Below are 26,969 nucleotides of genomic sequence, written 5' to 3' on the forward strand. Positions count from 1 at the left end.
CCCCAAGTTCAGGTGCAACTCATCCAATCTGTACAGGTCCCACCTTCCCCAGAAGAGATCCCAATGGTCCAAAAATCTAAAACCCTGCCCCCTGCACCAACTCCTCAGCCACGCATTCAACTGCCATCTCCTCCAATTCTTACCATCACTATCATGTAGCACTGGCAGCAATTCTGAGAACGCCACCTTTGAGGTCCTGTTCTTCAGCCTTCTGCCTGGTTCCCAAAACTCACACTTCAGGACCTCATCCCTCTTCCTGCCTATGTTGTTGGTCCCAACATGTAACACGACTTCCCTCCAACCTATCACTTCCCAGCTCTCTACTTTATCCCTCCCCCCACTTCTTATCCCCCCCTTGACCATCCCATGTTACTTTACTCCTGATGAAAGGTTTCGGCCGGAAAAGTCGTTATTACCTCCTCCCATAGTTGCTGTCTGGCCTGCTGAGTTCGGCCAGCATTTTGAGTTTATTATTTATCATGACTTCTGGTTGCTTTCCCTCTCGTACCAGGAGTCATGCACCCGGTCAGAGACATCCCGGACCATGGCATCCGGGAGGCAACAAACCATGTGGGTTTCCTTCTCACGTCCACAAAATCTCCTGTCTGCTCCCCTGACTATTGAGTCTCCAATGACGACAGCTCTCCTCTTCTCCGTCCCACCCTTCTGCACCATAGGGTCAGACTCAGTGCCAGAGGCCCTGCCACCGTGGCTCACACCTGGTCGGTCGTCCTCACCAACAGCATCCAGGACGGTAAACTTATTATTCAGGGGAATGGCTACGGGGTGCTCTGCACTACCCGTCTACTCTCTCTCACTTTCCCCCCCTCGGACTGTCACCCAACGACCTGCTTCCGGCAGCCTAGGTGTTACTACCTCCCTGTTGCCTTCTAGCAAACTCTAGCCAAGATTTCACGTGAGTTTTTTTCTACAGTGGCTTTCTCTTTGCCACTCTCCCATTAAGCTGCGACTGGTGAAACACCCAGGTAACAGTGGTTGTATGCACAGTCTCTTCAATCTCAGCCACAGAAGCTTGTAACTCCTCCAGGATCGTCATAGGTCTCTTGGCCTCCTTCTCAAGTCTCTTTCTGTTTTAGAGGCCACACATTTTAATTCCACGTCCCATTCCCATTCCCATTCTGATATGTCTATCCATGGCCTCCTCTATTGTCAAAATGAATTCAAACTCAGGTTGGAGAAACAACACCCTTATATATCGGCTGGGTAGCCTCCAACCTGATGGCATGAACATTGACTTCTCTAACTTCCATTAATGCCCCTCCTCCCCTTCTTACCCCATCCCTGACATATTTAGTTGTTTGCCTGTTCTCTATCTCCCTCTGGTGCTCGCCCCCCTTTCTTTCTCCTGAGGCCTCCCGTCCCATGATCCTTTCCCTTCTCCAGCTCTGTATCACTTTCGCCAATCACCTTTCCAGCTCTTGGCTTCATCCCACCCCCTCCAGTCTTCTCTTATCATTTCACATTTTCCCCTCCCCCCACTACTTTCAAATCTCTTACTATCTTTCCTTTTGGTTTGTTCTGACGAAGGGTCTCGGCCCGAAACGTTGACAGCGCTTCTCCCTATAGATGCTGCCTGGCCTGCTGCAGTTTCTGTGTGTTGTTTGAATTTCCAGCATCTGCAGATTTCCTCTTGTTTGCTGCCAAATTAAATCCACTGTGATTCAATGTTTGTAAAACAATAAAACTTGAAAACTTCCAAGGAGGTTGAGTAACTGTTTATAGGCACTGTACATAGTAATCCTATGCCTACTGACCAGAAAATGCATATTGGACATGTACATGGAGTCAGTACATAAATGAGTAGAGAGAACAAGGATCATAATATTGACAAAGAAAGCCAATTCCTTAAGGCTCCTCACAAGGAAATCTGCAGATGCTGGAAATTCAAGCAACACACACAAAATGCTGGTGGAATGCAGCAGGCCAGGCAGCATCTATAGGAAGAAGTACAGTCGACGTTTCAGGCCAGGACCCTTTGTCAGGACTACTGGTTCTGACGAAGGGTCCCGACCCGAAATGTCGACTGTACTTCTTTCTATAGATGCTGCCTGGCCTGCTGCATTCCACCAGCATTTTGTGTGTGTTCCTTAAGGCTCCTGAGCCTTTTGTCAGGACTATGATCAGCAACATGGGCACATGCTAAGGATATCTAGAATTTAGGAAGTGCAGTGCACATATGGAATCTTGATGCTGCAACACAAGATTTAATAAAGCTTTAAAGCCTGGATCAGAGGCATATTGGCCAATCATGGGCAAATAGGTATAACTCAGGTATGCAACTTAGTGGGCTTGGATGACCTGGACTAAAGGACCTGTATTACGCTGTAACTCAATGACTATGTGTAGCCTCCCATTTTAATCTGCACTACTCAGGAAATCCATGTGGATGTAGTGTCTTGCTAAAGGCAAGTATCAGGATTTAACCACTGCAAAGTTTCTTCCAGGGATGCCTACCCTGAAGAGGTTTAAATCTTCTCTTCAATGGGAGTTCAGTGAAACCCTCTCTCACTGTTCCTCCTCTATGATCTCTTCAGCCATCTGATGCCTTGGCCAGACCCACTATGACAGTCATGTATCATTGTGCCACATGGCTTCCAGATCCATGTTCAGGTCTCTCAGTTTGGACATACCGAGGATCCCGGATACTCACAGCTTCTCCCTCTGAAATCTATGCTCTGTCCTTTTCACGTTATGGAGATACCTAGTGGCCCTATCTCAGTCTCTGCCACAGATCCGGGCCTCTCTTTCCTCTGCCTGTTGTGGATCTCTCCATCATTTTATCCTCCACCAGATTCATGCAATCAACCACCAGTTCTTCGCCTTCTTTGCATCCAGCAAGGATCAGAAGATCATCCATCTTCAACCACAGAACTTGCTATCTTCAACTCCGATGGCCCTGGACACCCCAAGACTGTGATCCCTGCTGCCTCCTGATTGGGTCTTGATTTTACTGGATGCCCCCAGATTACAGACCATGTCGACTCCATCCCTCATCCCGATGACTCTAGGCACATCTGAACTTGTGACACCACTACCATCAACACTGGTTCCAACAGTTCTGAACGAATGCAGAACCCAGATTCCACTGTCATCAATGCCGGTTCCAATGACCCTGGATGCTTTCAGACTGCTAACTGCATGGCCTTTAGCTCCAGGTCCAGCCTAGATCTTAACTGCCAGCATCCCCAGGCCGAGACTTTGTGCATTACCGCTGGATCCCCAGCCTCCCTTTCCCCCACCACCTCTTTGCAACCCTGTGTCTCTCAGGCCCATCAGCTCTTAGGTCCTGGAGCTGCCACCTTTCTCTCATCACACCTTTCCTAAACACCCCAACCCTCCTCTCTCATCAATTCTCCTCCCCGCTCTGATCCCAGCTCTAATCCTTGCTGTGTCTTCACAATTCCCTCTGGCTTTCCCCACTCTGAGGCAAAACATTTTGTCTTTGGTTAGGGCCTCACCTTTGTCCCCCTTCACCTGCACCTCAGTGAGTTCCACACCAGCCACAACATCGAGCTCTTCTTCTGTCACCTCCATATGTGAGCCCACCTCTTTAGCAAGGATTCCACACCCCACATCAATGACCCCTTCTCCTCTTCTCGGACACCCCACTCTGGTTCACTGCCTGCTCTGGATCTTTTCATCTCAAATTACTGACGAGACATCAACTGTCTCAACTTCAGCACTCCCCTCTCTTCCTCCATCCTCACCCCATCTGAATCCACTGCCCTCCACTCTCCCCACATCAATCGCAACCTCCTCATCAAGCCCGCTAACAGGGTGCTATTGTCGTGTGGCACGTTGACCTCTATCATGCTGAGGCCAGGCAGCAACTCTCAGACCTAGCCCTTGAAGAGGACCCCACTCCGAATCACCAGAAAACTGTCTCCGACACCTTCACTGACTTCATCCACTGGCACCAAACTCATAATTCCCTTACCCTGCACTGCTCACTTCTACTTCCTACTGAAGATCCACAAATTGGACTGTCTGGGTAGGCCTATCATCTCTGCTTGCTCCTGCCCCACTGAACTCCTGTTCTCAAATCTCAAATTCATTCGATCCCTCTTGGTTCAGTCCCTTCCCACCTACATCCTCAACACTCCTTATGCCCTCGATCTCCTCAGTAACTTTCAATTTCCTGGTCCTGACTGCCTCATCTTCACCATGGATATTAAGATCCTATACACTTTGGTCCCCATCAAGAGGGCCTCAAAGCTCTACGCTCCTTTCTTGGCAAAAGAACCAACCAATCCCCCTCCTCCACCTGGAAGAACAAGTCCTCTCACCCTGAACAATACTTCCTTCTGCTCCTCCCACTTTCTCCAGACTCAAGGGGTAGTCATGGGCACCCGAGTGGGCCCCAGCTCTGTCCGCCTCTTCGCTATGTAGAACAGTCCATGTTCATGGCCTTCCCCAGTAATATGCCCCAACTCTTCATCCACTACATTGATGATTGCATAGGTGCTGCCTCTTGCATCCATGCTGAGCTCATCAATTTTATCAACTTTGCCTCTAACTTCCACTCTGCACTTAAATTCACTTGATCCATCTCTGACACCTCCCTCCCTTTCCTCCATCTCTCTGACAAACTGTCAACTGACATCTTTTACAAACCAGATTCCCACGATTATCTTCTCTATACCTCTTCCCACACTCTGCCTTGTAAAAATGTTATTCCCTTTTCTCAGTTTCTTTGCCTCTGCCGCATCTGTTCCCAACAACTCTGAAGCCTTCAACCTGATGGCATGAATATCGATTTCTCTTTCCAGTAAACAAATTTCAAACAACACCCCACCCCATTCCCCACTCTAACCTTTTACCTCTTCTGACCTGCCTATTCCCTTTGGGCCGACTCTCCCTTCCCTTTCTCCTATCTGATACTTCTCCTTGAGCTGTTGACCTTTCCCACCTACCTGGCTTCACCTATCACCTTCCAGCTAACCCCATTCCCTTTTAATGCAGGCATCTTCCCCTTTCCTTCTCAGTCCTGAAGAAAGGTCTTATCCTGAAGTGTCAACTACAGGTGGTCCCTGAGTTACAAATGTCCGACTTACAAACTTTTCTTCGGCAGTTTAACGGGGGCACAACTGCGCAAGCGTGTGTAAGTCAGACTGTGAGGCAACCAGAGTATTTAAAGAGAACAGTAGACGGAGCGGGTGACGGAGGGGGACAGAGTAGGAAGGCTTTGTCTCGAGAGGCTTCGGCGAGCAGAGGCAGAGGACGAGCTTCACTCCAAGTGAGGTAAGGCTGAGTAAGTTCCGGGTAAGGAGAACATTTCAAAAGTTGAGGCAACATATTGGGTAGGTCATGTCAGCTGAGATCAGCCCCGTGGTTTGTTCATCCTGCAGCATGTGGGAAATCAGGGATAGTTCCAGTCTCCCTGATGACTATGTGTGCAGGAAGTGGGTCCAACTGCAGCTTCTGGCAGACCGCATTGAGCGACCGGAGCTGCGATTGGATTCATACTGGAGCATCCGCGATGCTGAGAAAGTTATGAATAGCACGTTCAGTGAGTTGGCCACACCACAGGTAAAGGCTACACAGACAAAAAGGGAAGGGGTGGCCACGAGACAGCATAGCAGTAGGCAAGTAGTGCAGGAGTCCCCTGAGGTCATCTCCCTCCTAAACAGACATACTGTTTTGGATACTGTTGGGGGAGATGTCTCATCAGGGGAAGGCAGCAGCAGCCGAGTTCATTGCACCATGGGTGGCTCTGTGGCACAGGAGGGAAGGAAAAGGAGTGGGAGACCTATAGTGATAGGGGATTCGATTGTAAGGGGAATAGATAGGCATTTCTGCGGCCGCAAACGAAACTCCAGGATGGTATGTTGCCTCCTTGGTGCAAGGGTCAAGGATGTCTCTGAGCGGCTGCAGGACATTCTGGAGTGGGAGGGTGAACAGCCAGTGGTCGTGGTGCACATAGGTACCAACGATATAGGTAAAAAATGGGATGAGGTCCTACAAGATGAATTTAGGGAGTTAGGAGATAAACTAAAAAGTAGGACCACTAAGGTAATAATCTCTGGATTACTACCAGTGCCACGTGCTAGTCAGAATAGAAATAGGAGGATATTTCAGATATCCTGATAATCAGATATTCAGTTAATCGTGGCTTGAAAAATGGTGCAAGGGGGAGGGATTCAAATTTCTGGGGCATTGGAACCAGTTCTGGGGGAGGTGGGACTTGTACAAACAGGATGGTCTGCACCTGGACTGGACTGGAAACAATGTCCTAGGGGGAGCATTTGCTACTGCTGTTCAGGAGGCTTTAAACTAATGTGGCAGGGGGATGGGAACAAGTGCAGAGAGACAGAGGGGTGTAAAATGAGCATAGAAGCGAAAAGCAGCAAGGTGAAAAGTAAAAGTGGCAGGCAGAAGGGCAAAAAGCAAAAAGGACCACTTTTCAACATAATTGTATAAGGGCTAAGAGTGTTGTAAAAACAAGCCTGAAGGCTTTATGTGTCAATGCGAGGAGCATTCGTAACAAGGTGGATGAATTGAATGTGCAGATAGTTATTAATGAATATGATATAGTTGGGATCACAGAGACATGGCTCCAGGGTGACCAAGGATGGGAGCTCAACATCCAGGGATATTCAATATTCAGGAGAGATAGACAGGAAAGAAAAGGAGGTGGGGTAGCATTGCTGGTTAGAGAGGAGATTAATGCAATAGGAAGGACGTTAGCCTGGAGGATGTGGAATTGATATGGATAGAGCTGCACAACACTAAGGGGCAGAAAACGCTGGTGGGAGTTGTGTACAGGCCACCTAACAGTAGTAGTGAGGTTGGGGATGGCATTAAACAAGAAATTAGAAATGCGTACAATAAAGGAACTGTAGTTATAATGGGTGACTTCAATCTAAACATAGATCGGGTGAACCAAATTAGTAAGGGTGCTGAGGAAGAGGATTTCTTGGAATGTATGTAGGGTGGTTTTCTGAACCAACATGTCGAGGAACCAACTAGAGAGCAGGCCATTCTCGACTGGGTATTGAGCAATGAGGAAGGGTTAGTTAGCAATCTTGTCGTGCGAGGCCCCTTGGGTAAGAGTGACCATAATATGGTGGAATTCCTCATTAAGATGGAGAGTGACATAGTTAATTCAGAAACAAGAAGATATGAGACGTGAATTAGACTGGCAAATGATACTTAAAGGGTTGACGGTGGATATGCAATGGCAAGCATTTAAAGATCGCATGGATGAACTACAACAATTGTTCATCCCAGTTTGGCAAAAGAATAAACCAGGGAAGGTAGTACACCCATGGATGACAAGGGAAATTATGGATAGTATCAAGTCCAAAGAAGAAACATACAAATTAGCCAGAAAAAGCAGCACTCTTGAGGACTGGGAGAAATTCAGAGTCCAGTAGAGGAGGACATCGGGCTTAATTAGGAAAGGGAAAAAAGATTATGAGAGAAAGCTAGCAGGGAACATAAAAACTGACTGTAAAAGCTTTTATAGATATGTGAAAAGAAAAAGATTGGTTAAGACAAATGTAGGTCCCTTACGGTCAGAAACAGGTGAATTGATCATAGGGAACAAAGACATGGCAGACCAATTGAATAACTACTTTGGTTCTGTCGTCACTAAGGACGACATAAATAATCTTCCGGAAATAGTAAGAGACCGAGGGTCTAGTGAGATGGAGGAACTGAGGGAAATACATGTTAGTAGGGAAGTGGTGTTAGGTAAATTGAAGGGATTAAAGGCAGATAGATCCCCAGGGCCGGATGATCTGCATCCTAGAGTGCTTAAGGAAGTAGCCCAAGAAATTGTGGATGCATTAGTGATAATTTTTCAAAACTCCTTAGATTCTGGATTAGTTCCTGAGGATTGGAAGGTGGCTAATGTAACTCCACTTTTCAAAAAAGGAGGGAGAGAGAAACCCAGGGAATTATAGACCAGTTAGCCTGACATCGGTGGTGGGGAAAATGCTAGAGTCACTGATCAAAGATGTGATAACATTTGGAAAGCGGTGAAATCATCGGACAAAGTCAGCATGGATTTGTGAAAGGAAAATCATGTCTGACGAATCTTATAGAATTTTTTGAAGATGTAACTAGTAGAGTGGATAGGGGAGAGCCAGTGGATGTGGTATATTTGGATTTTCAAAAGGCTTTTGACAAGGTCCCGCATAGGAGATTAGCGTGCAAACTTAAAGCACACGGTATTGTGGGTATGGTATTGACGTGGATACAGAATTGGTTGGCAGACAGGAAGCAAAGAGTGGGAGTAAACGGGACCTTTTCAGAATGGCAGGCAGTGACTAGTGGGGTACCGCAAGGCTCAGTGCTGGGACCCCAGTTGTTTACAATATATATTAATGATTTAGACGAGGGAATTAAATGCAGCATCTCCAAGTTTGCAGATGACACGAAGCTGGGCAGCAGTGTTAGCTGTGAGGAGGATGCTAAGAAGATGCAGGGTGACTTGGATAGGTTAGGTGAGTGGGCAAATTCATGGCAGATGCAATTTAATGTGGATAAATGTGAGGTTATCCACTTTGATTGCAAGAACAGGAAAACAGATTATCTGAACGGTGGCCGATTAGGAAAAGGGGAGATGCAATGAAACCTGGGTGTCATTATACACCAGTCATTGAAAGTGAGCGTGCAGGTACAGCAGGCGGTGAAAAAGTCAAATGGTATGTTGGCATTCATAGCAAAAGGATTCGAGTACAGGAGCAGGGGGGTTCTATTGCAGTTGTACAAGGCCTTGGTGAGACCACACCTAGAGTATTGTGTGCAGTTTTGGTTCTCTAATCTGAGGAAAGACATTCTTGCCATAGAGGGAGTACAAAGAAGGTTCACCAGATTGATTCCTAGGATGGCAGGACTTCCATATGAAGAAAGACTGGATCGACTAGGCTTATACTAGCTGGAATTTAGAAGATTGAAGGGGGGATCTTATTGAAACGTATAAAATTCTAAAGGGATTAGACAGGCTAGATGCAGGAAGATTGTTTCCGATGTTGGGGAAGTCCAGAATGAGGGGTCACAGTTTAAGGATAAAGGGGAAGCCTTTTAGGACCAAGATGAGGAAAAACTTCTTCACACAGAGAGTGGTGAATCTGTGGAATTCTCTGCCACAGGAAACAGTTGAGGCCGGTTCATTGGCTATATTTAAGAGGAAGTTAGATATGGCCCTTGTGGCTAAAGGGGTATGGAGAGAATGCAGGTACAGGGTTTTGAGTTGGATGATCAGTCATGATCATACTGAATGATGGTGCAGGCTCGAAGGGCTGAATGGCCTACACCAGCATCTATTTTCTATGTTTCTATTAAACAACTCGTGCTTACGAACAGAGGAAGGAGAACGCCGTCAGCCATTTTACATTGGATCGCGAAACCTTCCATCATTTTAAGTCGTTGTTGTTGACACTGTGTTGAGTGTGTAACTTTGTATTTGGCTTAAATTTTTCTTAGCAAGATTCACCCTGAGCCCCCCCCACCCCCACCACCACCTTTTCTGGTCAGCTGGTGGTGCAGTGAGATCAGCGCCAGGCTCGAGAATGGAGGTTTCCAAGTTCAATCCAGTGACAGACAGCTCCCGAGCGCAAATCCGACTTAAAGACGGACTCAGGAACAGAACTCATTTGGAACGTGGAGACTGCCTGTATTTATTCATGTCCATAGATGCTGCTTGTCCTGCACAGCTCCTCCAGCATTTTGTGTGTGTTGCTCAGGATTTAATTTTTCAGTCAACCCCTCAATCTTCTTATTTGCTACATGCTTTTAACTACATCTCAATGATCGCAGTAATTTGATTTTGTTGGCCCTTTTAGATCTACTTAAAGTGACCTTGTTCCTAAACTCCTTGTGCTTGCCTCATTTGGGCAGCATGGGTACTTCTCTAATACTCTTAGATTTGGAGAAGAAAAACGGATTTGGAAAGCAGATAAAACAAGCAGATTTAACTATTTAATGAATGTTATTCATCTGACCTTAATCATACCCCCAGCTATAATGCATCATCACAGTTCAGGTGTTCTTTCTTAAGATAGCAAAAGACTGTTTTGATGACGGTTTCATTGGAATGGTGAGTTTATGTGAAAGAAAACATTGGAATGGCTGAATACCATAGCAATATTGCAAGATATAGGGTAAAGCTGAGGGAGCAAAATATCAAAGCAAACAATGCTAAATGCATATTGAGCAAACACCGCCGAGGAATTCAATAAAATCTCTAAGGGGAGATTGTGGGAGAAAATGAGATGTTTCGCCTTGCAGAGTACCTTCATGAGAAATAAAATTTTATCATATTTGACCCCGATCTTAGACATGGCAAGATACGGATTTGCTTACATACTATAAGCACTCAGGTAAGTAATTATTTGTTTACAGGCCAATGATCATTATGAACACAACTGAGAAAGGGCAGTTGAATACACTGAATAAAAGTGGATGGGCACAAGGAAGAATGTTGAAGCATTCTAAAACTTCCAACAGCAGTAATCTCTTATGTTTATAAAACAACCCAAGGTGCAACAGTCATAATACTGTTTTTATGGGTCATTGTTTAGGAAAAGCCTCCACACACCCTAACCAGATTACCAAAGTAGACATTTACTTTGCTCTGTGCTTCAGCGGTGACCCAGAGCAGCAGCTGCGCAGGTTGACTCTGTGGTTAAGAAGGCGTACAGTGTATTGGCCTTCATCAATTGTGGAATTGAATTTAGAAAGCGAGAGGTAATGTTGGAGCTATATAGGACCCTGGTCAGACCCCACTTGGAGTGCTGTGCTTCACTACAGGAAGGATGTGGAAGCCATAGAAAGGGTGCAGAGGAGATTTACAAGGATGTTGCCTGGATTGTGGAGCATGCCTTATGAGAATAGGTTGAGTGAACTTGGCCTTTTCTCCTTGGAGCGAAGGAGGATGAGAGGTGACCTGATAGAGGTGTATAAGATGATGAGAGGCATTGATCATGAGGATAGTCTGAGGCTTTTTCCCAGTGCTGAAATGGTTGCCACAAGAGGACACAGGTTTAAGGTGCTGGGGAGAAGGTACAGAGGAGATGTCAGGGGTAAGTTTTTTACTCAGAGTGGTGAGTGTGTGGAATGGGCTGCCGGCAACGGTGGTGATGGCGGATACGATAGGGTCTTTTAAGAGGCTTTTAGATAGGTACGTGGAGCTTAGTAAGATAGAGGGATATTGGTAAGCCTAGTAATTTCTAAGGTAATGACATATTCAGCACAACTTTGTGGGCCGAAGGGCATGTATTGTGCTGCAGATTTTCTATGTTTTTGACCATCCAAGTATGCTTCACCATTCAAAACAAGGCATGGTACACCCCAGTTGTGCGCAGTTTTCACATCTCCAGCAATGGTAGTATCAGCAGAGACAGAAGGCCAGGCCAGGATAAGAGATTAAACTCTTTAAAATGGATCAGTGATGTACAACAGCAACATTATTTCAAACTTCACTTAATAGTAATAGCACTCTCTTTTTATTTAATCTGCAATTCATCCCACATTCTCTCGTCATTGCATTTTCAACCCTTTGCATTTCAAATATTATTGATAAAAATGCTGTTTCTGTCACTACTTGATGTGATATATATCTTATTCATTTTCTATTTTTATTTCAGCTTTTCAGCATCTTTTCCTTTTGAAGTATTTGATTTACCTAAGTTTCTGCTGCTGCTCCTCCTCTGGGGTTGCAAAAGCTTTCCACTGGAAGTGTACTATTATGTTGCTTCTGTTGCAAATGGATACCACTCTCTGGTTGGCCAATGTTATGTAGGTCTTCTCGATCATTACTGAGCTTTTGTCTAGTCTTACATTTACATCCTCTGCAGCTCCATATAAATTGACAAAGATGTCCTCTCCTGAAATGGAACATAATGAAAATTTAAAGTGATTTTTTTTTTAAAAAACACAGACACACTTTCACTTTATTTCACTGTGTTTTGCGTTAACAAGATAGGACATGCTGCTCAGGAACTTCCTGGTGCAGTAATTGGATTTTTTAAATTGAAAACACAAACTACACCTCATTGGAGACACTAGAGACCTCAGATTCTTGAAGTTTCAGCAACACACAATCTGTTGGAGAAACTGAGTGGGTTGAGGAGCATCTGCAGCGGAGTAAGGAACTTTGATATTTCAAATCAAAACCTTACACCAGGACCTGCATCAGAGATCCTCCAGCAGATTGTTTGTGATTACACTTCATTATCTGTAAAGTACCTTTGCATTTTCTTCATCATGCAAGATGCAAAATCCAATTTATTTTATGACAGTAATTTAAAGAATCCAACCTTATGTCCCCATTGTGAGAGGTGGAAATGGGTAAGACTGGCCAATAGGGTACTGGTGAAACTGTAAAGGACAATCCCCTGTGTAATGGATGCAATGGATTGTAGAAGCATTGATGAACTCCAACCATACTATCTACTTCAGAGGATGATGTAGACAGGATATCATCCATGACCTCTGCTCCACTGGGAGCTGAGGACCCAAGAAAGTAATAAAGAGAATAGGATAACATTTTGGAAGTACATTTGTGCTGGTTCTCTGGTGCATTTACAACCTCTCACTGCTACGGGCAGAAGTTCCCACTTGCTTTAAAAAGGCAACCATTATACCAGTGCCAAAGAAGAATAATGTGGACTGCCTTAACAACTATCGCTCGATAGCACTCACATTGACAGTGATTAAATGCTTTGAGAGGTTGGTTATGACTAGACTGAACTCCTGCCTCAGCAAGGACCTGGACCCATTGCAATTTGCCTATCACCACTACAGGTCAACGGCAGATGTACAAACAATTTCCATGGCTCTTCACACAGCTTTAGACCACCTGGACAATACAAACACCTACATCAGGATGCTGCTCATCGACTACAGCTCAGCATTTAATATCATCATTCCCACAATCCTGATTGAGAAGTTGCAGAACCTGGGCCTCTGTACCTCCCTCTGTAATTGGATCCTCGACTTCTTAACCGGAAGACCACAGTAATAAAATATCCTCTTCGCTGATTACCCAAGATTGCAACACTTTATCTGAGTGCAGGGGAAATGTATCTGATCCTTTAAATAACTCTGCTATGAAGCCTTCAGCATTAATAACAGCTGATTCTCCAGTGAATAAACACATACACTAGATATCTGAATCATTGTGGCTGAAAATTAATGGGTGGGATGTCATATGTAAGCTTTTTACACAGTCGTAAATGCGTGGAATTGCTTGCCAAGGATAGTGCATAATGTAAACAGATACATTATGGGCATTTAAGGGACTCCTAGATTAGCACGTGGATGATTGAGAAATGGACGGCTACGTAGAAGGGAATGCTGGATTGACTTTACAGTAGGTTAAAAGGTCCACACAACATGGTGGGATGAAGGACCTGCACTAAGCTAGTGTTCTATGTTCCGAAGACAAACCACTGGATTTTGCATCACTGCTGACATCATCCAGATAAGCTGAATGCACTTCAAAAATGCCAAGGTACAAGAAATTGTTTTGCTGAAATGGTTGTACAGCATGAATGAAAGGCATGAACTCTGCCCAAAATATTGCTTAACACTGCACTGATGTAATTTCCATCTGTCTCTGCCTCTGGCTTTCCAGTCATGTCTTTATAAATTTCAAAGACAGATAGCTGAATGGTCTTTAATGTAACAGTAAGCAAAGTCAAATCAAGGAAAATTAGCAAATGGTGGAAAGGGCACTGTATCTCAGAACTTCAGTGAACCAAGTCTGGTTCCGGATATGAAAAATGGAGTTTGCATGTTCTCCCTGAGAACTTGCTTCCATTCATTCACATTATTGGCCACTGTAATGTATCCCGCAGAAAGGATTAATAAGAAAGGGATATTGAAGTGCATTTAAAAGAATAATTGTAGACTACAGGGAAATAAGAAAAGGGGCAATGGGACTGATGAGATTGATACCTGAGAGATGTTCATGCCAAAGGCTTCTAGCAGTGGTGTTGGAAGATACGAGTGGTGCACCTGAATAAGGTGGGATAGGTGTGTAGAGGCGAGAGTTGAAAGAAGAGAGGATAGAGGGAGAGCTCAGAGAGATGGTATGTGATGGTGAGTAGGACACCTTGCACACCAGAAGCAGAAGTGTAAATACTCAGCATCCAAATCTCTCAGTGAGAATGGAGTGAATGCATGGTACAGTCCATCTCAGCATTCTTATCTATTGTCATCTAGATGTAGATCCATGCAAAATAGCTTGGTTTCCATCACCTCGGACGATCCTCAGAGCAGGGTTCACTCTGTTAAATCCACGTGGCTGCTTTCATGTAGTGTTATTCCAATGACATAGGAAGATGGCACTGGTGAAACCCAGCAACGTGCTGCAGGCAGCTTATAAAACTTTGAAATATACTCCTGAACTACCCTCACTGCAACCTGTAGCACATAATTTCTCTTCATGTAATGTATTTTTGAACAGTCATAACAAACTGGCAATTTCACAATCATTTGAAGGTATATCACCATAGCTGAAAGAGAGGAAGGAGGGAAGTACTCAAAGCCTAACTGAAATGCCAGGAATGGAACTTCCTTTACCCAGCATCTCATTAGCAAGTGTACAGTTGCCTAAGAGCAATATTGTTGTATCAGAAGGAAATGAAGAAATGTGACGTTCTGTGTTTCACGGAGACATGGCTCACTCTGGACATGCCAGATATGTTAGTAGGACTCAAGGGCTTCTCAATACACAGAGAGGATTGTCTGAAGAAATCTCTGCCCAGTTATCATTGACATGTCCCCTGCAGCACCAGAGATCCCAAAACACCCCCAAAGCACTCCAATTTGCCTACCAACATAACAGGTCAACAGCAGATGTCACTCTTCACTTAACACTGGAATATCTAGACAGTGAAGATACATATATCAGGATGCTCTTCATTGACTACAGCTCAGCATTCGATATATCAAAACTAATCAATAAGCTTCAAGACCTAAGTCTCAACACCACTTTGTGCAACTAGATCCTCAATATCCTCACTTGCAGACCCCGTCAGTTTGCATTGGCAACACAAACAAGAGAAAACCTGCAGATGCTAGAAATCCAAGCAACACACAACAAATGCTGACTGCCGCCATCAATGCAGGTTCCAACAACCTCGGATATCACCAAAGTGCCGACTGCACAACCTCTAACTCTGACTCAAGCTGGGTCTTCATGCGCTGCAGCTAGAGCCCCCATCTCCCCTTCCCTACCACCACTCCACAAGCCTGTCTCTCTCAGGTCCCACTACCAGCTCTTGGGTCCTCAGAGACTCCATCTTCCTCTCACCCCACCATTCCTGAACACTACAAACCTCGCCTCTCCTCAGACACTACCAACCCCCTTCCCCTGCCCTGATACCAGCTCACATCCATGCCAAATTTTCACCATTCCCTCCACCCTTCCCCTCTCTGAGACAGAATACTCTGTCCTCAGTAAGGACCTCAACTTTGTTCCCCTGCGCCCACACTTCAGTTATTACTGCACCCACCATGACACTGAGCTCTTCTTTCAGTCTCCATCTCCAAGCCTACTTCTTTGGCAAGGGCTCCCCAACCCACAACAATGACCTCTTCTCCCATCTTCAACCCTCCTCCTCATCCCGCCCTGGTCTTCTGCCTGCTCTGGACTTTTTCATTGCCAACTGCTAACGGGACATTAACCATCTAGATTTTAACACTCCTCTCTCCTATTTCACAGAACATAGAATAGTACAGCACATTACAGGCCCTTCAGCCCACAATGTTGTGCTGACCCTCAAACTCTGCCTCACATATAACCTCCCACCCTAAATTCCTCCATATACCTGTCCAGTAGTCTCTTAAACTTCACTAGTGTATCTACCTCCACCACTGACTCAGGCAGTGCATTCCACACACCAACCAACCTTTGAGTGAAAAACCTTCCTCTAATATCCCCCTTGAACTTCCCTCCCCTTTCCTTAAAGCCATGTCCTCTTGTACTGAACAGTGGTGCCCTGGGGAAGAGGCACTGGCTGTCCACTCAGTCTATTCCTCTTAATATCCTGTACACCTCTATCATGTCTCCTCTCATCCTCCTTCTCTCCAGAAAGTAAAGCCCTAGCTCCCTTAATCTCTGATCATAATCCATAATCCATAATCCATAAACCAGGCAGCATCCTGGTAAATCTCCTCTGTACCCTTTCCAATGCTTGCACATCCTTCCTATACTGAGGCGACCAGAACTGGACACAGTAATCCAAGTGTGGCCTAACTAGAGTTTTATAGAGCTGCATCATTACATTGCGTCTCTTAAACTCTATCCCTCGACTTATGAAAGCTAACACTCCATAAGCTTTCTTAAATACCCTATCTACCTGTGAGGCAACTTTCAGGGATCTATGGACATGTGCCCCCAGATCCCTCTGCTCCTCCACGCTACCAAGTATCCTGCCATTTACTTTGTACTCTGCCTTGGAGTTTGTCCTTCCAAAGTGTACCACCTCACACTTCTCTGGGTTCAACTCCATCTGCCGCTTCTCAGCCAACTTTTGCATCCTATCGATGACTCTCTGCAATCTTCGACAATCCTCTACACTATCTACAACACCACCAACCTTTGTGCCGTCTGCAAACTTGCCAACCCACCCTTCTACCCCCACATCCACATCGTTAATAAAAATCACAAAAAGCAGAGGTTCCAGAACAGATCCTTGTGGGACACCACTAGTCACAACCTTCCAATCTGAATTTACTGCCTCCATCACAACCCTCTGCTTTCTGCAGGCAAGCCAATTCTGAATCCACCTGGCCAAACTTCCCTGGGTTCCATGCCTTCTGACTTTCTGAATAAGCATACCGTGTGGAACCTTGTCAAATGCCTTACCAAATTCCATGTAGATCACATCCACAGCACTATCCTCATCTATATGCCTGGTCACCTCCTCAAAGAACTCTATCAGGATTGTTAGGCACGATCTGCCTTTCACAAAGCCATGCTGACTGTCCCTGATCAGACCATGATTCTCTAAATGCCCATAGATCCTATCTCTAAGAATCTTTTCCAACAGCTTTCCCATCACAGACGTAAGGCTCACTGGTCTATAATTACCTGGACTATCCCTACTACCTTTTTTGAACAAGGGGACAACATTCACCTCCCTCCAATCCTCCCGTACCATTCCCGTGGACAACGAGGACATAAAGATCCTAACCAGAGGTTCAGCAATCTCTTCCCTTGCCTCGTGGAGCAGCCTGGGGAATATTCCATCAGGCCCCAAGGACTTATCTATCCTAATGTATTTTAACAACTCCAACACCTCCTCTCCCTTAATATCAACATGCTCCAGAACATCAACCGCACTCATATTGTCTTCACCATCATCAAGTTCCCTCTCAGTGGTGAATACCGAAGAGAAGTACTCATTGAGGACCTCACTCACTTCCACAGCCTCCAGGCACATCTTCCCACTTTTATCTCCAATCGGTCCTACCTTTACTCCTGTCATCCTTTTGTTCTTCACATAATTGAAGAATGCCTTAAGGTTTTCCTTTACCCTACTTGCCAAGGCCTTCTCATGTCCTCTTCTTGCTCTTCTCAGCCCCTTCTTAAGCTCCTTTCTTGCTACCCTATATTCCTCAATAGACCCATCTGATCCTTGCTTCCTAAACTTCATGTATGCTGCTTTCTTCCACCTGACTAGATTTTCCACTTCACTTGTCACCCATGGATCCTTCACCCTACCATTCTTTATCTTCTTCACCGGGACAAATTTATCCCTAACATTCTGCAAGAGATCCTTCAACATCAACCATATGTTCATAGTACATTTCCCTGCAAAAACATCATCCTAGTTCACACCCGCAAGTTCTAGCCTTATAGCCTCATAATTTGCCCTTCCCCAATTAAAAATTTTCCTGTCCTCTCTGATTCTATCCTTTTCCATGATAATGCTAAAGGTCAGGGAGCAGTGATCACTGTCCCCCAGATGCTCACCCACTGACAGATCTGTGACCTGACCCGTTTCATTACCTAATACTAGATCTAGTATGGCATTCCCCCTAGTCAGCCTGTCAACATACTGTGACAGGAATCCATCCTGGACACACTTAACAAACTCTGCCCCATCTAAATCATTGGAACTAATCAAGTGCAAATCAATATTAGGGAAGTTAAAGTCACCCATGATAACAACCCTGTTATTTTTGGACCTTTCCAAAATCTGCCTCCCAATCTGCTCCTCAGTATTTCTGCTGCTACAAGGGGGTCTATAGAATACCCCCAGTAAATAACTGCTCCCTTCCTGTTCCTGACTTGCACCCATACTGACTCAAAAGAGGATCCTGCTACATTACCCACTCTTTCTGTAGTTGTAATAGTATCCCTGACCAGTAATGCCACTCCTCCTCCCCTTTTCCCCCTTCTCAATCCCTTTTAAAGCACTGAAATCCAGGAATATTGCGAATCCATTCCTGCCCTGGTTCCAGCCAAGTCTCCGTAATGGCCACTACATCATAATTCCATGTATGTATCCAAGCTCTCAGTTCATCACCTTTGTTCCTGATGCTTCTTGCATTGAAGTACATGCACTTTAGCCCTTCTACCTTACTACCTTTACACCCTTTATTCTGCTTCTCTTTCTTCAAACCCTCTCTATATGTTAGATCTGGCTTTACTCCATGCACTTCTTTCACTGCGCTATCGCTCTGGGTCCCATCCCCCTTGCAAATTAGTTTAAACCCTCCCGAACCATGCTAGCAAACCTACCAGCATGGATATTGCTCCCCCTCGAGTTCAGGTGCAACCCATCCAATCTGTACAGGTCCCACCTTCTCCAGAAGAGATCCCAATGGTCCAAAAATCTAAAACCCTGCCCCTTGCACCAACTCCTCAGCCACGCATTCAACTGCCATCTCCTCCAATTCTTACCATCACTATCACGTAGTACTGGCAGCAATCCTGAGAACGCCACCCTCGAGGTCCTGTTCTTCAGCCTTCTGCCTGGTTCCCAAAACTCACACTTCAGGACCTCATCCCTCTTCCTGCCTATGTCGTTGGTCCCAACATGTATCATGACTTCTGGTTGCTTTCCCTCTCGTACCAGGATGTCATGCACCCGGATTTCAACCTCACTCCTTCCAAACACTCTGTTCTCCATTTCCCCGCACCATCACCATCAAACCCACAAATAAGGGAGTCGTCTGGCAAACTGACTCCTACCTTGTTGAGGCCCAGCGCCAACTCTCAGACACCTCCTCTTACTTACCCCTCAAACAGGACCACACTAAGAAACACCAGGCCACTGTCTCACACACCATCACCATCATTGTCTCACACACCACCACCTCTGGAGATTCTGTCTCTCAGTTTGATTCTGTCTCTCTGTTTGATTCTGTTTCTCAGTTTGATTCTGTCTCTCTGTTTGATTTTATGTTCCTGAGTTTAATTCAATATTCCTGAGTTTGACTCTATATTCCCAAGTTTGATTCTGTTCCCGAGTTTGATGCAATGTCTTTCAGTTTGACTCTATCTTCCCAAGTTTGATCGTCTGCTCCCAAATTTTATTCTATATGCCTGAATTTGATTCTCTGTTTCCGTGTTTGATTCCATGCATCCAAGCTTGATTCCATGGATCTGAGCTTAATTCTGTTCCCGAAGTTTATTCAATGATAAGTTTGATCCTATGTTCCCGGGTTTGATTTGATATTCCTGAGTTTGATTCTATTTCCCAAATTTGATAAGATCAATCTCACCCTTCCTTCCTACAAAACCTATGTTTTTCTATTATCCATGTAACTATCTAACAATTTCTTAAATGCACATTCTGTATCTGCAATCACCACTACTCCTGGTAGTGAATTCCAGGCTCCCACCATTCTGTGTGTGAAGAACTCGGCACTGATCTCCCGCCCCCCCATAGTTTCTCCAATCACTTTAATGTTATGCACCCTTATATTAACCATTTCCATGTTGGGGAAAAGTCTCTGGTTATCCACTCAATTAATGCCTCTTATCATTTTGTACACCTCGATCAAGTCACCTGACCAATCAATAATCTATCAACCTCTGCCTGAAATATGCATTAAAAACTTGACCTCCACAGGTGTCTGTGGCAACAATTCCACATATTCACCACTCACTAGCTACAGAAATTCCTCCTCATCTCCATTCTAAAAGGACGCCTCTCTATTCTGAGGCTGAATCCTCTGGTTTTAGACACTCTCACCATAGGAAACAGCCTCTCCACATCCACTCTATCAAGACCTTTCACTAATCAGTAAGTTTCAATGAGGTCACCCCTCATTTTTCTGACTAGGCACAGAGCCATTCCTCCTGTATTCACTGACATCCTTGTCTTTATATTCTAGTCCTCTTGAAATGAATGCTAACATCACATTGCCTTCCTCAGCACAGACTCAACCTGCAAATTAACCTTTAGGGGATCCTGCACATGGACTCCCAAGTCCCTTTGAGTCTCAGATTTTTGTATTTTCTCTCCATTTAGGAAACCGTCAACACTTTAATTTCTTCTACCAAAATGCATGACCAGGCACTTCCCACCACTGCATTCCATCTGCCACTGTTGCCCATTCTCCTAATCTGCCTAAGCCCTCCTGTAGCCTCTCTATTTCTTTAAAACTACCTGGCCTCCACCTATCTTTACATCGTCTGCAAACGTTGCAACAAAACCATCAATTCCATCATCCAAATCATTAACATATAACATAAAAAGAATCAGTGCCAACACAGACCCCTGTGGAACACCACTAGCCACCGGCAACCAACCAGAAAAGTCTCCCTTTATTCCCACTCTTTGCCTCCTACCAATCAGTCACTGCTTGTAATACTATTTCCTGTAATACTATGGGCTCATAACTTGTTAAGCAACCCCATGTGTGGCACCTTGTCAAAGGCCTTCTGGAAATACAGGTACAAAACATCAACCGATTCTCCTTTGTCTATCCTGCTTGTTACTTCTTCAAAGAATTCCAGAAGATCTGTCAGACAAGATTTTCCCTTGAGGAAACCATGCTGACTGCAGCTTATTTTATCATGTGCTTCCAAGTACCCAAAAACCATTTCCTGAACAACTGACTCCAACATCTTCCTGACTACCGAGGTCAGACTAACCGACCTAAAATTTCCTTTCTTCTGCCTCTCTCCCTTCTTGAAGAGTGGAGTGACATTTGCAATTTTCCACTCTCCTGGAATCATTCCAGAATCAAGTGATTCTTGAAAGATCATTACTAATGCCTCCACAATCTCTTCAGCCGCTGCTTTCAGAACCCTGTGGTGTACACCATCTGGTCCAGGTGACTTATCCACTGTCACACTTTTCAATTTCCTAAGAACCTTCTCTCTAGCAATGGTAACTTCACACACTTCATGACTCAACACCTGGAACTTTCACTATACTGTTAGTGTCTTCCACAGTGAAGACTGATGCAAAATACTGACTCAGTTCATTTGCCGTTTCCTTGTGCCCATTACTACCTTTCCAGCATTGTTTACCAGCAGTCTGAAATCCACACTCACCTCTCTTTTACACTTTATGTATCTAAAAAATCTTCTGGTATCTTCTTTAATACTATTGGCTAGCTTACTTTCATATTCCATCTTTACCTTAATGACATTTTTAGTTGCCTTCTGTTTGTATTTAAAAGCTTCCCAATCCCCTGACCTCCCATTAACATTTGCTCTATTATATGCCCTCTCTTTGGCTCTTATATCAACTTTGACTTCCCTTGTTAGCCCTGGTTGTGTCATCTTGTCTCTAGCATACTTCTTCCTCTTTGGGACGTATATAGCCTGTGCCTTCTGAATTGCTTCCAGAAATTCCAGCCATTGCTGCTCTGCCGTCATCCCTGCCAGTGCTCTTTTTCAATCAATTCTGGTTACCTCCTCTCCCGTACCTCTGTAATTCCCTTTACCCCACTGTAACACTGATGCATCTGATTTTAGTTTCTCCTTCTCAAATTTCAGGGTGAATCCTATCATTTTATGATCACCTTCCTCTCAGTGTTCTTTTACCTTAAGCTCCCTAATCAATTCTGGTTCATTGCACAACACCCCATCCAAAATAGCTCATGCCCGAGTGGACTTAACCATGAGCTGCTCTGAAAAGCCATCTTGTAGACATTCTAGAAATTCCCCCTCTTCAAATCCCACACCAACCTAATTTTCCTACCTCATATTGGAGTCCCTGTAACCATTATAATATTGCCTTTTTGCCATGCATTTCCTGTTACCCATTCTAACTTGTAGATCACAACCTTACTACTGTTTGGGCATCTGTCCATGACAATTTTACACCTTCTGACCCTAAGTCACTTTTTTCTAATTATTTCATTGAATTTTTTTTCCAACAGAGCCACGCCACCCCCTCTGTCTTCCTGCCTATTTTGTGTGCATTGTTGCAAATTAAAAGCACCTAATTTCATTTCACTCTGCAGCAGTAGACCTGAACATACTGTTGCTTTACTAGGCTTACTATTACACTGCTCCATTAACTTACCATCTCTGACCTATCTGTGTGTGGCCCCTGCAATGTAACCATTAGACCTAACGCAAATCGAAGAACATAACCTCATTTTTGCCTCATAGATCAGCATCCTTCTGGACTCACTGATGAATGTGAAGCTTTAGATAATTTTGTTCATTCTTACTGTATCAGAATTAATCATTTCTGTCAGTCATTCATCTCTTTCCGCTAGCATAGTCTGGCCTGCGGGTTATGTCCCACTGACCTGCTAGCAGTAACACATGACATAAAGGTATTTAACCCATTTGGTCACTATCCTACTGCATCCTTAGTCTACACACCCCTCCAATTACTCTGTGTTTGAAACTAATTTGTTTTCTCTGTGCCAGTTTTGATAAAGAGTCACAAACCAGGAATGTTAACTCTGTTTTCCTATCCACATATACTGCCTGACCTGCTGAATGTTTCTAGATTTTCTGTTTTTATATTAGATTTTAGTAAGTGCAGTTTTTTTCTGATTTACACAAAAATTTATAATGCTTAACCTTTTAAATGTCAAGTGGATACAGTGAGCACTACCCAGGCACTTATCAACAGCTGACTCAGTTTTTCCGGTATGGCTTTAAAGCATCAAGAGGATACGAAACTAGTTTGTTCAAGCTGTTTGAAATGCTTTTGTTAGTCCTGCAAGGTAGCACTGACAGGAATACGCATAGAAACAGTAAATCAAGTCATGCTAATGAGGCTAATGGCATACAGGCAGAGGATATTTGCTGGAAGAAAGCAGAGAAGGCAATTAATTAATGTTCAGCAGTGATTTATGTGCAAAGCTTACCTAATTTAAAATCCACTATTAACCATGCACAATAGAACATGCTAAGCAACAGGTAACAACTTGGTGATCATATAAAAAGGACTCATTGGCTACTCACAGTCTAGCAGATTTCTGTTTTTAGCAAAAATTCATCAAGATTATGATGTTTTCTATTATCACTTCAAGGAACTAAAGTCTACAGAAATTGATAAGAAGTGCAGTACTGAAGGGAATTTTGCTCTATTCAAAGCACAGGCACCAAAAACACTGCTTAACCTTTTAGCATTTGTTATTGTTTCAAAATTCCTGCACCTGCAGTTATTTTTCTGCATTTCAATTCCCTCAGCAGCACTGTTACATAAAAACATTGAAACACAGAAAGCCTACAGCACAGTACAGGCCCTTCAGCGCACGATGCTGTGCCGAACGTGTACTTTAGAAATTACCTAGAGTTACCCATAGCCCTCTGTTTTCCTAAGCTCATGTACCTATCCAGAAGTCTCTTAAAAGACTCTATCATATCCACCTCCACCACCATCACTGGCAGCCCATTCCACGCACTCACCACTCTCTGACATCTCCTTTGTACCTACTTCCAAGCACCTTAAAACTGTGCCCTCTCCTGTTAGCCATTTCAGCACGGTGGAAAAGCCTCTGACTATCCACACGATCAATGCCTCTCATCATCTTATACACCTCCATCAGGTCACCTCTCATCCTCTGTCACTCCAAAGAGAAAAGGCCGAGTTCACTCAACCTATTCTCATGAGGCATTCTCCCCAATCCAGGCAACATCCTTGTAAATCTCCTCTGCACCCTTTCTATGGTTTTCACATCCTTCCTGTAGTGAGGTGACTGGAACTGAGCACAGTACTCCAAGTGGGGTCTGACCAGGGTCCTATAGAGCTGCAACATTACCTCTCGGCTCCTAAACTCAATCCCATAATTGATGAAGGCACACAATCAACCTGCACAGCAGCTTTGAACATCCTATGGACTCAGATCCCAAGATCCCTCTGATCCTCCACACTGCCAAGAGTCTTACCATTAATACTATATTCTGCCATCATATTTGACCTACCAAAATGAACCATCTCACACTTATCTGTGTTGAACTCCATCTGCCATCTGCATCCTATTGATGTCCCGCTATAATCTCTGAAAGCCCTCCACACTATCCACAACACTTTCAACCTTTGTGTCATCAGCATATTTACTAACCCATCCCTCTACTTCTTCATCCAGGTCATTTATAAAAATCACGAAGAGGAGGGGTCCCAGAACAGATTCCTAAAGCATACCACTGGTCACCAACCTCCATGCAGAATATTACCCATCTGCAAACACACTTTGCCTTCTGTGGGCAAGCCAGTTCTGGATCCACAAACCAATGTCCCCTTGGATCCCATGTCTCCTTACTTTCTCAATAAGCCTTGCGTGGGGTACCTTATCAAATGCCTTGTTGAAATCCATATATACTACACCAACTGCTCTATCTTCATCAATGTGTTTAGTCACATCCTCAAAAAGTTCAATCAGGCTCATAAGGCACAACCTGCCCTGGACAAAGCCAAGCTGACTATTCCTAATCATATGCCCCTCCAAATGTTCATAAATCCTGCCTCTCAGGATCTTCTCCATCAATTTATCATCCACTTACCATCCACAGTTACTTGACCTCCTGATTCTTCCTAGCATTTTTAGATTTTATTTTGTGTAAATCATTTCCTTTAGGCTTCATAACATTAGTAGGCTTTCTCCCTATAGTATATAGCTCAGAAAGGCAAGGGAATCTTCCGTTAAAGCTGTTTCTGAAGACCATAGTAGAAGGATGGCACCAGTGACCAACATGGCTAATGGCAATGTCCAGCATACAGATCACAAAACTACTTCTTCTCCTTCTCCTTCTTTTAAATACATGACTACAACCAGTCTGTGAGTGATTGGAGCCTTTTAATTTACCTATTGCTAATGGGTTTTTGGGCCAACTGAGCAATCTGACAATTTTGCTCTCTCTGAAGGAATTTGGCAGGGTTGAGAACGAGTTTAAGAACAGAGAGTATGGCCCAATGTCAGAGCATCAACCCATGATCGGCTTCAATTTTCGACAACTCACCGATAAAGCCAACGAGGACAAGAGCAGAAGTCAAGTGGGTGTTCAGCGCTATCTGTCTGCTCACCTCTGCCACAGGAAGGTGCAGGAGTCTTAAGTCTTGGGCAAGGCAGTTTGTGGACTGGAGTCATGGAGAAGATTTGACTCATCTTTAGAGGACTAAGCAGTTCACAATATATGTGTTTCTGGTTTCTGGTTACACCTTTTTCTCATTATTCTGCTTGATCTTGATCGGGACGGACTGGTTCTACAGCCTGCAGTCAACAAACAGCACAGCGCTAAACTGAACTCAGCTAAACTTAAGTGAATATTCTTAGAATGTTTCAAGGACTCTACGGTTTGATGTTCAATATGCTTCTTTGTTGCCATTAGAGTGATTTGTTCTGTTATGTTATGATTGATTGTTTGATGTTTTCTTTGAACAGGTTCCATGGTGCTTCTTTGTTTCGTGGTTGTCTGTGGAAAGACTTATCTCAGGCCTATTTATTGTGATAATAAAGGCACTTTGAATTCTTGAGGAAACTTTTCCACCCGAACTTTAGCAAAGAACATTCTCTGAAGTACTGACGCATAATGAAATATTGACTGAAATTTCCACTTGCTATAGGGAAAGTTTAATCATCGGAAAAAGGGCTGATTGCCAATGGATATCGAGGTTATTCTAGCAGGAAACTTTTATGCATTTGTTGTCTCCACCTTTGCTGAATTTTTCAATGACAAGTACTATGTCCTGAGGCTCAAGTCTCCACAATTGCTTTCCGTACACCAAGGTCCCAGTTTCTGTGCTCCCCTTCCATGCATTAGACTTGCTGAAAAATATATTGATCTACTGTGAGGTTATCATGTTTACTAAAACTAATAAAAGTGTGGTGGAGCATTAGTAGGAAAAAAAATCCAGTAATTCAACAATTCTAGTTGTCTTGTGTTGTGTTTGCTCCCTTATATCTTACTAATTAGACTGGAAGGCAGGAGATAAGACAAAACTGGAAACTCAAAATACTCCTTTAATCAGTAAAGCCATGCAACTACAAATCTTAAAACTCAAGACTCAACTGTACATCCCAAAGCACGATTATTTAAATGGTTTATCCTAAGAACACTCACTTCACAGATTGAAACAACACTATTTGCCAATTTTAAGTTGTAAATGACAAGATTTTTGTGTGGAACAAAAGGAAATATTCTTTTCTGGTTTTTATTTTTCTAAGTTCATATAACATAATCTTGAACAAAATGAAAACAACCAATCTTCTTTGTATGAGAATATTAGAAAAAAAATCAAAAATCTCTTCTTGCTAGACAGAAATTCACATGGAGAAGTTTGCAGAATAAATGGTTAAACTGCAAGTTCTACCATGATTTTGAGAGTTCACCAGATTTATAAACTCAAATATCAACTCCCCTAATTCATAAATGCCATTTCTTATTACTAAGAAAGCAACAACCCACAAAACACCATTAAATCTAAAGTAAACGTGTCTGCACTTAAGAGATAGGTGCAATTCTACCACATATTTAAAGTGTAATTCTAAAAATACTAACAGGTTTATTTATTGGTGGTAATATTAAAATAGATTTCTTAACTCACAAAATATCAAGC

General features: G+C 43.8%; 1 protein-coding gene across 3 annotated transcripts in view; it reads right to left on the minus strand.

Moving 5' to 3' along the window:
* The window catches only part of hydin (HYDIN axonemal central pair apparatus protein), a 1,146,554-nt gene that overhangs the window by 914,478 nt on the left and 205,107 nt on the right, over nt 1–26,969 (minus strand). For all 3 annotated transcript variants that reach the window (XM_059992477.1, XM_059992476.1, XM_059992474.1), the window contains exon 8: nt 11,654–11,855. In XM_059992477.1, the coding sequence (XP_059848460.1) occupies nt 11,654–11,855 (202 nt within the window). The remainder of the gene's footprint in view (nt 1–11,653; nt 11,856–26,969) is intronic.

The sequence above is a fragment of the Hypanus sabinus genome, chromosome 17, assembly GCF_030144855.1.
Source record: "Hypanus sabinus isolate sHypSab1 chromosome 17, sHypSab1.hap1, whole genome shotgun sequence".
Classification (NCBI taxonomy): domain Eukaryota; kingdom Metazoa; phylum Chordata; class Chondrichthyes; order Myliobatiformes; family Dasyatidae; genus Hypanus; species Hypanus sabinus.